This window comes from Nematolebias whitei, chromosome 9, assembly GCF_014905685.2.
Source record: "Nematolebias whitei isolate Nwh7 chromosome 9, NemWhi1, whole genome shotgun sequence".
Taxonomy (NCBI): Eukaryota; Metazoa; Chordata; class Actinopteri; order Cyprinodontiformes; family Rivulidae; genus Nematolebias; species Nematolebias whitei.
In genome coordinates, this window is record NC_056506.1 from 47,036,834 (window position 1) to 47,051,877 (window position 15,044).

Here is a 15,044-nt window from a genome sequence, read left to right on the forward strand (position 1 = left end):
CTCATTTCAGATTTTTATGCTCCTTTTAGCTTATTTCTGCTAGTTTTAGTAATTACAGCTACTATTTAGCCGTTTTATGCATTTTTTTTAATTACTCTTTCAGTTAATTCCACTTTTTTTTTATAGCTCATTTCAGCTTTTTCGAATTCCTTCTGGTAGTTAACTTCTTTCTGCCTTTTTTTTTAGCTACTTTTCAGCTTTTTTAAACTAATTTCATATTTATGTGATAATTTCTGCTTATTTAAACCTAATTCAGCAAAAAAAAAGTATTATTTCTGCTTTCTTCTGCTAATTTAGGCTTGTTCTTCCTTTTTGGCTAAAATTCAGGATTTTTTTTAGCTAATTTCAGCTGTTTTTCAGCAAGTTCTTCTGCAATAAGCATTCACACTGCATTTTGGCAGTAAATGCAATTTCTCTAGTTAATACGTGCACCGATCTGCTCACACACACGTCAGTGATGTAAAAGTTGAATAAGATGCAACATGACTGTTCAGACTGCAGTCGTTTAAATGCATCCAGTTCAGTACCACATGAACAAGACGGGTCTAATTTGAAAAAATAAATACCATTGATCAGATTCATCATGTTCAGACGGTCATTAAAAAATTGGATTTGGGCCCCACTCGCCTGCAGCGTGAACGTAGCATTAGAAACAAAAACAGCAGAAATAACATGCTTTCCATCCGTAGTGAAATAAACAAACTACTGGTCAGAAATAAACGTAAACAACAAAACACAGTGGTACCCTGCTGGTAGAAAAATACAACAAACGTCTCGACGGTTCAACACATTTTCTTTGAGTATCATGTCGCTAAATGTTAATTTTCTGAGCCTCTGCTCCCATCAGTCCTGTTCAGATACAACAAATAAACTGTCAACACGTTAAGAGTTGAAACTCTTGGTTTGTTTGGAAAGCACAAACTAAACTAACACAAGTCTGAGCTGCAGCAACAGGACGACGTTCAAGTGCACAAAAATAAACTCGTGCTTCGCCTCCTATCCAGACGGATGCAGCTCCAGTAACATCCAGAGCTGTGGAGGGCTTCACGGCTCCTACATGGGGGTAAACAACTTGGATGACATCGTTGACCCTTTAAAAGTAAAAAAACACAGTTACAGCCTCTGTTTCCCCAGATGTGAAACACGCCGGCACATTTTACAAGACGCCACATCTAATCCACTCGTAGCTTAGAAGCGATGACTGTGATTAGCTTGGGGGGGGGGGAGAAAAGGGCCCCTTGTTGACAGCTACGAGGAAGAAGAAGCTGGAGTTTCTGCGAAATGGCAGGAATAATAATAACAGCGTACCTGCATATTAAGCTGGAGGCATGCAGCAGAGCAAAATAACAAAACAAAACAGGGTTGTTAATAACACGAGCTGAACAGGTTAGCGCGTGGGAGAGCTCCGGCGGCGAGATGAGGATCATTTTGCTCCCACAAAAGATAATTATGTAAATCAGAGAGCAGGTTTTCAAATGAGATTTGCTACAAAACAAACGTGGACTGCAACACAGAGCCTGCTGGATGGAGCTTTTACCAGATTATTGTGTGAAGACGAGAAGAAGGAGACAAATTATTTCTTCTGGTGAATTTTTCCAAGAGAAGCGAGCGGCTAACGGCTCGCGTTTCAGCCCGATGCTTTTTTAGGCGTCAAGAGAAACATTAACGTAACTGCACGGGAGATTTTTAGCTTCTTTTTTTTTACTTCATCACAAATAAAAACAGCTTCAGGTTGAAAAAACTATTTTTTTTTTTGAAAACTCAACCTCAGTGTGGATAATGTGGGAGTCAAAGACGTTTAAATGTTTTTTCATCCTCCATCAACATGAATCATGTCGGTGCGCTCACATGTTAGCAAAATATCTTATGAACCACTTAACGGATTTTATTGCGCTCTCAAAATCACTGGATGTACATCAAAAAGTGATTAACCTTTTGACTAAATTTAAAATGTCTGCAAAAGCGAACGCAAACACTAAAATCACCACAGGTCAGTCAGGTCCACTGGTACTGGGCTACACGTTAGCGTGGTAGTAGCTGAGACTCAACTCCAACATTTAGAACGAAGGATAAAAGATCACACTGAGGTTTTACTTAAAAAATTAGCGTGCACGTCAGCAGGCGATACGCATTTTTTTTAAGGAAACCTAGTTTATGCAAGATGTGGTGTTTACATTAGGAACAATGTACTTTCAAAATAAAACCAGGGAGAAGTTGAAAAGTCTGAGTTTGTGTAAATGTTGCCCAATGGTGGGGGGGAACTGTCATCACCCAGAATGATTTTTAAGACTATTAAGGAGACGAGTGTTTAGTTTCAGTCTTCATTCATTGGGTTATAAAATAGTCGCACAAGAAAATAAGATAATTTAATCCATTTTTTTGTTCATATACCGGTATATTTTTTGAGAATTAAAAAAAAAAGACAATTTGAATTTAGCAGGAAACATTTTCCCTCTTCTCTCTTCAAAATCAGGTTAAAGTTTTTCTTGTTTATGAGCAGAGCGGCTGATAAATGAACCGACTTACTCCAGACACCTGACGGGAGCGTGCTCCACGCAGGAGTCGGCTCGGCCAACGGGCTCGATCCTCCCGTTCTCCTCTTCTCTGCTCTCCTCCTCCTAAAGCAAAGCACAAGCAGAGGAGGAAGGTGAACAAACAAACAAACAAACAAGACTTCAGCTACACGTGCCGTTCAGATTAAAAGACAAAAAACTCCAAACAATAAATCAATAAAATATAATAATTTTTAGAAATGATGCAGAATCTGTGCAGTTTCACTTCGAGCAAATCCAGCTGACGTTTGACTTTCAGCAACACCCACGATGCAATTTACTTCTCTGGTTTTATTTCAGCAAATGAAGCGATCAGCACGTCGGAATATCTCTAACAAACAATTAGTGCAGATCACTTCTGTCGATGCAGTTGGTTGAGTTTTGCGCTCGTGCGTTGGCATCGATTTGGCCGTGAGACACATGATGGACAGCGTCCAATCAGATTACAGCTTTGATGCACAGCATCGATTCTTGCTGAAGGTTTTTCAGATAGACTTGAGGGATCCAGAGTGTGGAACCGCAGAGCCGAGGAGGAGGATGTACAGTAGATGTTTGCTTTCAGCCGAACGACACGAGAGGAGTACGACAAACTGAGTCGAGTTGGGCCGACGCTGTGCCCTCTGGTCCTAAAATAAATGTTCCTCAGATATTTTCTTGTCTTCTTGCTAGTACCGAGTGCTAAAACTCTTTAAACTCAACTTCTGTGAAGCTAAAAAGCCGAGTTTTCAAACCTGACGGAGCCAAGAGGAGCAGACCGGAGGTGGTCTTCCAAAGGTATAAAAGTACATGCCCTTCAAAAATCCTCTTTGTTCTCATCGCACGCTCTATGAGTTTGAACAGTGAAGCCGACACTCGTGACGTGAACACACACACACACGACGCAGAGCGCAAAGCAGAAAAACGAGAAGCCGAGAAAGGAGGTCATTAAAATTTCAGAGCGACACTGGAGAGGAGAGACGAGCGAGCAGCGGCGCCTCAGACCTCCCTGGCAACCGGCCTCATCAGTATGAAAATGAGCCTGCCGTTACCGTGGCTGCCGTACGGTTGCCATGACACTTTTGTTGCCTGGAGGACATGCCGCTGCAGGGCAGAGGATCACTGCGAGCATGTGTCCAACCGCGTGGAAGGACATTAGACTGGATTATTAAAAGTGACCCGCCATCTCCTGGTGGGGCTGATCAATTTTGACGCACAACGTGTTTTTCTGAGCAGAAAGCAACACGTGTTGGGGAAAAATGTCCTTTTTCAATCATTTCGATTATTAACAGCAAGTTTTTGTGGTAGTATAAGATTTGCCAGCGAGATCCCAGTGAGTATCGTATTTCCCGGCGTATAAGTCACCGCTTTTTTGCATAGATTTGTCAGTCATGCAACTTATATACTTCCCCCCCCCTTATTAAGGAAAAATTAAACAGAGACACACCTTTGCTATAATGTCGAACAATAGTTGTTTTTAAGTGTTGATCTTGTTAAATTCTGAAGAACTGCAACAGTGAGTCCTCCCGTGCACGCTCGCTTCACTCAGCTGGTGCGGGCGGAGGAACGCTGGAGAGCTAGCGGATCTGGCCGTGAGGGAAAGATGGCGCCGTGCCGCCCAGGCAAAATGAAGCTGTTGTGACCATTAAATAAACGCATAATAAACACGACGGGTCAGCGGTGACAAATAATAAATGCGAATTATATGCCCAAGAGATTTATACACTGGAAAATATGGTATTTGGATAATAATTATTTTATGCAACACTGTTTAAATAAATGTAAAAGACGAGTCAAATTTCCCTTTAAGATGTCATTACGCCAAGTAGAACCTAAATATTTACTATGTTAAAGACAAATTTTGACTCTTGAAGACTTTTCTGTCTCTAAAACTGAATGAATGATCAGATTTATTTATATCAGATGACGCAGAATAGTGAAAAATATGCACATAAAGGTCAGAACATCAGAGCAAGTTGTGAACGGACTAAAAGTGAAATCAGCAATAAACTCAACAAACTTTCATTTCTAACTGTTAAGAACTATTTACGCCGACTTGATCGGTTTGACAAATGAAGCGATAAACGTTGACTCCAACTTCTTCTTCAAAAGTCTAAGTGGAGACACTCAGAGGCTCGGCCACGGTTTTCCAACAATCAAAACTTCGCCCATTCCCGGCTCAGATAGTGGGCATGGCGAGAAAAGACGGACAGCTGCATTAATAATTCAGAGTTAATGGCCGGCAGGCAGACAGGCAGGTAGGTGTGGGTACAAGCGGACGGCGTGTTTTCCAGCTGAGTCATTGTTTGTTTCCTGGACAAGGAAAGGAAAAGGCAGGCGGGCAGTTTTTCAGGGCCGGGGGCTCATTAAAGATTAATGGGAGGATGCATCGAGGGCCTGTCCGTTCTATCTCAGACTAAATGAAGTGGTCTGAGCTTTCTGTGTATGTATGGCAGAGTGTGAGCGGAGTAATGCTGCACTTTAATGAAGTGCTGTTTACTCCCCTTTCCTGCTACTTTGACCGCACCGTCACTTTCAGACTGATGTACATGTATAAGGCAGGAATGGAGACAGAGAAGCTCGACTCCTGAAGGCTCAGACTCAAACCCTGGATGTGGAAACTTCTGGAAATCACGAACCTTTGCTCTAATAGCATTAATGTCCTGTTTGGTGAAAGGATAGAGGATGAAGGTCAAAATTATTTCTGTTTAAAAGACCAAAGAGAAACTCTTAATGTAGAGAGAGCATCCCATGAGCAAGATCATTTCTCCTTATGGAACTCGTTGATACTCTGATTGCATCTTTTTGAACCAAACATCAAATGGTTTTGAGGAACTAACTGGTCAGTGGGCTAGGAAACCATACTATTGGTCCAAACAATAAAAGACAAGGACCAGCGTGACTTTGGGACAGCCAGTTTATTGTTTTAGCAAAACTACAGAAATAAAAGTCTACTCAAAAATAACACATTGGGATCAAATGTTAAGACAGTCTGATAATTATCCTGGTTCTGTAGGCCCAAAAAGAGTTGGAGTATTTTATGTTTAAAAGGTGAAATCAGTCAAAGTTTTACAGCTTCCCAAGAGGCCCGTTTCTTTAGAAGTTTAGTGATTTCTTCAGGTTTTATACACAAAGTAAACTGGGAGTCGTCTGCATAAAAACAAGAACAAAAACACACACTTGGCTGACAATGACTGGTTCAGTTTACCGTGTCTTGGTCACAACCTCCATAATTCCAGCAAGACAGATTTCTGAAATTGTGATGCTGCTACTTTACTTTACTTTTAAGTCTAAATGACTTTAACCATACCAGACTTAAAGAATCCATGCCAAAGAGCAGTGAAGCTGCTTTGATGGTCCAACTTTGATGAATCACCATCTGAAAAGAAACAGGCCACAAATGTCCTTGAGCTACGACTGACTGCCAGCATCATCTTCAACTCAAATACTGCCTGCTGAGTAATCGTAGGTTCTGCACCTAGTGCTACAGGTCCTCTCTTATCAATGCATTTATCTTAACACATCATCTGGCATTGTTGTCTACGCACAAGGCATTGTGAGTTTGGACGTTTGATGGGGAAACGTTTCACAAAGCCATCTAACCATGATTCTCCATTCTGACTTTAAGAACCACCTTGAGTCATCTTTTCAGAGATAACACCAACCAGCTGATCAACCAAACACCATCGCACGCTTAACCTGCCCTGCATGTTGCATTTCAGTATCTCACCTATTTGTACTGGCATTTCCAGATACCAAGTACCAAAGAAAGACGGCATACATTATTATTTTGCAAAAGAAAATGGAAACACAACTCATGAAGGGGGAAAAAACAACTAATTTACACTCAGTTATGACCACAGACACAAATATCCATCACTGGTAAGCAGAGATTTTGTCTTCCCCTGCAAAGCTTCAGATGTTCACAACCGGATGAAACACTGAACCCAAGACGATAAATTAGCCTCACCCTTTAACCTCTGACCTGGAAACCATCACACACCATCTGTGCAGGAGGCACCAGTGGAAGTCAAACATGGAGGTCAAATAAAACTCCAGACAATCTTTATATTGACTTTTTTTTTTTTAAGTTCAACACAGCTGTTGTATCCGACTGCTTGTTCGTTTTTGTTCTTTTCTGGGAAAAATATTGTCAAGCTTAGAAAGATGAGTTGACGATTGTCTGGACATAAAGAAACTAATATTTACTTTGACATAAATGGCAGAATTACAGCCACAACCACAGAGTATCGCAAAGGTTATCCTCGGAGACAAACAAACGTGGAAAGATCTACATTTTAAAGTTTCTATCCGTGAACACAAAATTAGTAGCACAGACTCAGAATAAAGGTAAATAATAAAGAGAGATAAAGGGAACAAGTCATAGTATGTGAGTCAGGGAGTGTTTGACCCTTTCCGAGAAAAGCAACAACAACAAAAAAACATGCTCAGTTTCTTTGTAGGTGAGACGACTAGCACTCAAATCGCTGGTGTGCACTTTGCTCACCTGACAGTAAAGAGCCATCTTCAGATTTCCACTCCAACTCTCCCTGAAAGCACTCACAAGGCTCAACGCCGGCCATCTGAATGGACTCACCATGTCGGGGATGTGGTGATCAAACATCAGAGCACAACCTCTGATGCCTTATTCGTTCCATAAATCATTGAGGTAAGAGATACTGGATACGTAGGATGTCAGGCTTCAACCACCAGGAAAATCTATTCAACACAACGTCACTTGTTCGCATTATTAAGACTCCTGGGTCTGGTGTTTTTTAAATTTTGGTGAAAACACCAACGATGGATCAAACGAACTTGGGGGCCGTGAACATTTCGATAATACGGTGCACAACAGACAAATCCGAGACGTTTGATGAATGCTGATGCGAGAACCGCTGCGAGACCACAATGCATCATTAACAGAGAGCGCTCAAATCCCTGCACTAATTTAATTAGTTTCCTTTGAAGACACTTTGATAATGGGATCCAGATGGGCGGATGCTATCGTCAATAACTTGAGGATTCTCAGAGGCGAGGGGACGTTATCACGGCTGTTACCCAAGGAGAGGTGGATGGTAAATGTGGATTTGGCTTCAAGAAGAAAAAGCTACAGAAGGGACTTCATTACCCACATCTTTAATCTCTTCCTCCTTCTCATGGCACATGTACTTTACTCAACACACTGCTGCTCAAAGTATTTTAAAGGGATTTAAATATCTTAAGTTTCTGCATATTCATTTGTTTTCTGCTCGTCGTAAACGACATATGTTCTGTACCTCACGGGGCTTAGGCCCCATCCACGTCTGGAATATGTTTTCTGATCGCACAAAGGTTTTATTTAAATTTAGCTTTGCTTCCAATTGGAAAAAGGATTTTGGGAGCTCCAACTTGGCATTTTTAGAAACCAGGATCCAGTGTGAAAAATGTCTTAAACCGTTACCTTTATATTTGTGTGTGGACAGCCTAAATGATCTGAAAACAATATCACAGTCCATCCAATAAGCTACAAACAGGTCTCGCTTGTAAATGAGTCTTCGAGGCTAAATTATATTTATATGTATAAATAATGGCTGAATGAAAAAAAAAAACACCCAACTTGTAGTAGTTTAATGTTCGATATTCACACTTAGTGTCAAAAAGGACTCAGTTTATGCTCTTGTGTTCACCATCCTCATCTTGCTTTTACAGTTGGAGCACCTGCTTAACATCATCGCCACTTTGCCATTGATGGCTCCACTCAGCTCTCCTCTGCTCAGTTCTTCTCAGGTGGAGGTGATTTGCCACTACAGTGGAGGCTGACCTATTTCCCTGCTCTGTGGGCGAGATCGTCAATGCAGAGAGGGCGGGATCGTAACTGGTCTTTTTGTGTTCGAGCCACTCCGTCTGTTGCGGTCCTTAATTGCCCTATAATCTGACGTTAATTTCATTAGCTTATCTCGGCACTGCTTATGAGTCTGGGTGTAACCATGCTGCGCCATCAACTCAGATATTGCTCACTAATTTCTTGTGGCGCCGTCCATCAACACGATGAGGAAGTGAAGGTTCAGATGTAGTTTGCAGTTTTGCTGTGCGGGTCATCCAGTGACTTATCTTCGATGGCCAACCAACGGCTGAGGCTGCTTACGTTAAAATCAGCCCCATACAGCAGCCCGCTTGGAACCTCAAACAAGACGGTCCCATAAACCGGGCTGAGTGGGGCGGATAACGACCCTTAACTGGTGTCATATCGTGTGGAGCCGATGAGAGTTGAGACAGTGGCAAAGCACCACGTTTGTACGCAAGCCACCTCTGCATACAGCACAAACTTGGGTTTCTTAATAAAAAATTTGGGAGAATAATCCAGCAAGCTACCAACAATTACTCCCCCGATTTCAGCGTGCTGCTACTGCTTGCACCGATAAACTACAAGAAGCATCAGCAAACATCAGATAGAAGAAAGCGAGACTTGAGAACATCTCTAAATATCCAGAGAGTTGCCGCAGAAATCAACAAAGTTCAAAAGCAACTTCTGGATCTCAGTTTATATGGTCGTGGACTTCACACGGAACAAACACACCTACCCCTCTTAAACATAGGAGGATCTGCGGTGGAAGTGGTCTCCAGCTACAAGTGCTTGGGTGTACACCTGAATGACAACCTCAGCTGGAGCAACAACACCACCAGCCTGATCAAGAAAGCTCATCAGAGACTCTACTTCCTCAGGGGGCTGAGACGAGCTGGTCTGGAAGCTCAGTCCTCACCTCCTTCTACAGGTGTGCAGTGGAGAGCATCCTGTGCTCGAGCATCAACGTGTGGCATGGAGGCTGCACAGCTGCAGAAAGAAAAGCTCTGCAGAGAGTGATGAAGGCTGCACAGAAGTCTGCTGGAGTCAGTCTCTCCACCATCACAGACATCTACACCTCCAGATGCAAGAAGAGGACTACCTGCATCATCATCGTGCTTAGTGTATTTTAGGTAACCTATTTCTTGGTTCATATCATAGATCTTATTACTGATTTTCTTTTAAATTTTATACTTTTGTTGGATGTAACTGGGACCCTGTGTACACAGTTTCGTTCCACCACATGTACCACATGTGGTGCGTATGACAAAGAACCTTGAATCCTTATAAAAGCAGCTCTGGATGTTATGGTAAGGCGGTATTAGTGAGACAAAACGTGCCCTCGAGGTTACTCAGGGAAAGTCAATAATAGAAGCTTCTTTGTGAATCGACACTGAATGAACTCTTCTGGAGCTCGGCCAGAGTTGTCTGAAATACCAAATTGTTTCTAAATCTATGTTTTAACTGACATGATTTATAATCCTGAGTCATATCACGGAGATATTTCTGAGCAACCCAACAGCTCAGGGAGGATTAAATGAGTGATGGGACCAAGAAATGAATAAAAAAAGAAAAGGTCGACAGAAAGACAGACACGCCGGCTCAAAGAGAATGACAGAGCAGCAGATAGTGAGACAGGCACGCTGCACAAAGAAACAACAAGCCGTGACAAAGCTCCTTCAAAAGACGACAAATGATGCTTGGAAAAGTTTCAACCTGACGCCGGAGGAGATTCTAAGATTTTCAGACATTTCAGGGTTTTTTTGTTTGTTGTTGTTGTCAGAACAGAAAGGCTGCAGGAAGCTGGAGATGCTCCGAGTACTCATCCTTTATCAACTGTAGAAAAACAATTAGGCACCAATATATTAATCTGAAATTAATTTAAGCATCTAATTAGTTCTACATAGTAGTTAAAGTTCCACAGAATGTGGTTTGAAAAGAACAAAATGGAAGATACAGCAACTAAAGAAAAGGTGGATGTAATTGTTATTAATTTAAATGTACGCATTGTCATCACCCACTGCTATGAAAAGCAGGCGACAGTGCACCTGTGTGTTTCTGTTTGCCTGTTAGCAAAATATCTCCTGAACCACTGGACAAGAGAATTCACAGAAAATAATCATCAACATTTGGAGTCATCGTGATGCTACAAGCACAAACTGTAACTTGGTCAACTTTACAGCTAGAATTGGGTGTGGTAGTAGCTGAGAGTCACTCCCAACACATGCTCAGAGGGCTAACTGCTTCCAAGAGATGCAGCAGTGAGTAATGTGCATTCCTACAAGGACTTTAGTTTCACTGTTTTTAGCTCAAAATGCTAACGGTGAATCTCATTTAAACTCGTTAAATTATACCTGCATTTCATCAATACGACACTTCTATGCTACTGACAAAATACTTTTCGATAAATGTATTTTTACACAAATTTACTGTGCTGCTCTACATCATATTTTGTATTATACTGGAGAAGATTCAGGTCTTAAATCCTAATAAACGTATCTAAATAAACATATCTGTTTTTACAGTATGTTCATCAGGGTTCAACTTAGTTACCCGTTTACTTATTTTACTCATTTTCTACAAATATGGGAGAACTGAAATAGGTCATCATGGTACTTACCTTTACCAGTCAGGTAGATCTTGTGGATCTATACTTTTATTTTGTAGGAAAGATGGTAAAAATGTTTCTTAATTGTAAAAGTTTCAGAACTTTAACTACAAAGTTTAGTATTTTTCCTGACGACGGCAGTTATTTTAGATATAATCAGTGTTGTGGGGTGAATATTTCTGTAGAACGTTAAACCATATGCAGCTTATATGAGGAACCAAAGAGCATCAGCTGTAACGGATCAAACTCCTACAAACATCAACATGCAACACGTTCTGTGGCATCTAAACATTCAATAAATGTTATCAAATGTACTAAATATTAGCGGTCAAGGTGCTTTTATTAGAGGTCTGGGAACTGCTGCGCTCCTTGTGGTGCAGTCACATGCCCTAACGACGATGTGACCATGGTGGGCTGCGGCCCCTCACACAGCTTGTTGTGTGATGCACCATTTACCGAGATGGGGCTCCCAGTGGAGCTGCAGCGAGAGAACAAAGCAAAAGGTAAAACTGGCTAAAGTGCCCCTCTGAGAGGAAGGGAGCTGAGGATAATAGTGACAAGAACTGTACGCGCACACACACAGTGAGGTAGAGTTGTCAGGTTGAAGGCCATTATTCTGACTGACTCCTACAGTAATGCTGCTGCAAGGAAGGACGGTGTCCTTCTAAACAAGTTGAGAAAAGAAATCTCACTTTGTTTCTTAGACTTGTTCTTCTTCTGGCTCCAGTGCTGAGCAGCAGCAGTGTGTGATTAACTGCACACTGAACAGCAATAAACTGAAACAAGCAGGTTGCATTAGCCTAACACTGGTTATTGTAGGTAATTCAATGTTGTTGTCCACTAATATATTTTTTAAAATCTACAAATCTCATACTGAATGGTCACTCACATCAAAACAAAAAAGCAGTTAGTGCTTTTAAAATGTGTTGATGTTCCAGGTTTCTTACAGCAGTAATTACAAGTATAGTCTAACAACAGCTATTTTCTACTATCGTTATATGGTGCAAAATAAAACATCTCTGTAAAAAGATTCAACCTGGTGTTAACCTGTCATTTTATAACAGTCATTAATTATTCATCGTGTGTTAATGTGTTTTTGAATCTAAACTTGTTTGAAAATAGTCGCATTTGAACCAGAGAGACGGTTCATGTCTTTGCAGCCCACTGCCAAACTTGTAGAGCAAAATAATTTATTTTTCTAAACCCAAAGGGAGAACTTGAATTATTTCTGCAGCAAAGTGACAGACAACACAACAAGGAATAAAAATATGCCACATCAAATGGGTAGTATAAAAAAGCCTATGCAACTATTGAAGTAAACTACAGTAGTCCCTCGGTTATCACGGGGGATCTGTACCCTGAAGCCTCGCCATAAGTACAAAACTACATAGTAGTGCTAACAGTAAGTAGTAGTTTATTTTATTTTATTATATGTATTTGTATATAAAGGTGTTTTAAACCCTTCCCACACTCTTGCAACATTGTAAACAATGTTTCTAAACTCTAAGTGCTCTAAAAGAGACAGAATGTCATGATTTCAGCTCCCTGCCTCCTCTGCTCTTTGCCACCTGCAAGCGCTCTAGGCCACGCCCACTTCTCCACTTTACGCTGATCAGCTGATCAGCTACAGCAGGAAGTTGATCCTGCGGTGTGGGCTGCACAAAGCTGCAGGATGAAGATTTTCTGCAGCTCTGGGCTGCAGATTTGTGCAGCAGGTGCTAATAATTTAAAATAATTTATTTTAAATAAAAATTCCACGCCAATCGTGCGGCTCATCCATCAATCGGCCAATTGTGTGTCATGTCCAATCTTTATTTTGAAAAACCGCGATAGAGCGAGTCTGCGATAAACGAACCGCAAAGTAGCGAGGGACTACTGTATACTAAAACTACTGAACTACTATACAAAAAAAAATGTGCACCACTGAGTGATTTAAAAAAAAAAAAACTTGCAATAAGTGCAATAAATCCAATTTTTCCGCATTTTCTCTTCTGCTGTCACCATCATCTAACCAAGTGTGAGCATCAAGGCCAGGGACAGCCCGTTGGACCGACCAAACATGCATATTAATACACGTAGGACATAAATACATGGTACTTGAAATATAACAAATTATTATTTTTTGCATTGAAAGCAGTTCTTTGACTTCAGATATAGTGCTCACAGATGTCCAAAAATAATTTTAGTATAAAAGTCTAGATGTGTAAAACTGCTGTTAGTAAACTGGAGCAAATGTCTGGAAGACCAAATGAGCCGTGTTCCTGTTCTGTCATTTCCACGACTCTGATAGCAGCTGGCACCTGCTGTTGTCATCCTTCCCGTCGGTCTTTGATCGTTTTATCGGCCGCTGATAAACTCTCTTGTTCATAAACCTGAGGAGCGCGGCGGCTTTACATATCTGAGATGCTTATCTTTGATTTGAGTCGCTGCTTTGCTGCATGTGATTCTGAAACCTTCACGAGCCTCAACAGGTGGATTAAGTTTCTACAAAGACCTGCCATCTGTCCAACCTGAGCAAGCCTATTTTTGGAGTAATTAGATTTTGGGAGCAGGTGATGAACGTGGAATTATACGGTTGTGTGCATGTGCGTGACGTCCTGACAGCAGGCGGCACACCGAGACCCCCTCCTCCTTGGGGAAGGTGCACACCCTCGAGAGGAGAAGAGCTGCCTTTCATCTTCTCTTCCATCTCTCTGCTGCAGCTTTTTCATCACGCTCCTCCCAGCTGGAAGGAATGAGCGCTCCCATAGTTCTCTGCCGTTTCCAAACCAAGAGATCAAATGCAACAAGGACAGAAGGAGCTCGGAGGAACAAATGGCTGTGAGGGCATCAACCAGGCCCAAGTTTAATGTCTGATGTAGAGCAGAAAAGGCTTGGACATGGTCTTTGTGAGAGTTTGTTCTTGAGAGAAGTTTAATAAGAAATATTGTTCCATCTGTCAGGAACTAAAACTACTTTTGGAGCAGAGAAGTCCAAGTACGGCAAGTTTAGGATGTGTTGAAACCAAACACACGAGTCTCCATCAAAATTGAACCTCTAAAATGTTGTTTCTGTAAAACAAAGCTCTGGTTTACACGTACTAAACATCAACGGGAGGACAACTGCTGTAAATTAGTCGTAAGCTGTTCCTCACAGCTTCGTGGCTCATATCAGACTTTTTCATTGCTGCTAAAACTTTGATATGCTGCCTACGAATGTTATGTTTTGGTCTTTTAGTTCCTTTTGGTGCTAATTCTCTACTGGGTAGTAACTGACAGTTATACTCCGAGTGCTAACTGACTGCACAAGACCTTTCTTTAAAACTCTTTCCATTAACTACCGTTGTCAACCCTGTCTGTCTGTTAGCAAAATATCTCTAACCACAGCGCAGATTTTTACCAAAACCTTCGAGACGTAAACAGATTTACATCTACAACTGAACAACCTTTAAAGGCAACCTAATTCAAGATGGCCACCACAGATAGCTGACTTTAAAAAACACTACAACGGCTGTAACTCGGTCACGTTTACAGATATTAAGTTAAGTTTTGGTGTGGTAGTAGCTACGACTCATCCCCAACATACACTTCAAGCACGACACAATCTTTGCTGACAAGTTAAGCATTAACCGTCAACCGTGTTGGTTATTTTGTTTGATGTCTGTTCGCACAAAAAAAAAAAACTAATTCCTCATAGCTGTACGAGTTGTATACTTACCGGTACTTGGCAACAAAGAAAGCAATCACTGATTCTGTCTGTAAGCAAAGTATCCAAGCCTCTGGACAGATGAGACTGAACTCTCAGAAGGTCTTCGTTGGATGTGCAGCTACAACCTTTAGAGTCAACCCAGTTCAAGATGGCCACAATTAGGGATGCACAATATTGGATTTTTGGCCGATATGCCAATATGTTAAAACTTATTTGGCCAATAACCAATACCAATACAGATATATAATTCTTTCCTAGACCTACTTCCAGAGACTATGTATGTAGTGTACCTATGTATGATACAGTATCTATAATCTATAATTCAATCTCAATGTCACTACCTGTGCAATAAACTATATATATATATATATATATATATATATATATATATATATATATA

At 41.1% G+C, this 15,044-nt stretch overlaps 1 protein-coding gene across 3 annotated transcripts in view; it reads right to left on the reverse strand.

Moving 5' to 3' along the window:
* LOC119415252 (partitioning defective 3 homolog) overlaps positions 1-15,044 on the reverse strand; it is a 369,801-nt gene that overhangs the window by 188,933 nt on the left and 165,824 nt on the right. For all 3 annotated transcript variants that reach the window (XM_037682423.1, XM_037682421.1, XM_037682420.1), the window contains exon 6: positions 2,527-2,618. In XM_037682423.1, the coding sequence (XP_037538351.1) occupies positions 2,527-2,618 (92 nt within the window). The remainder of the gene's footprint in view (positions 1-2,526; positions 2,619-15,044) is intronic.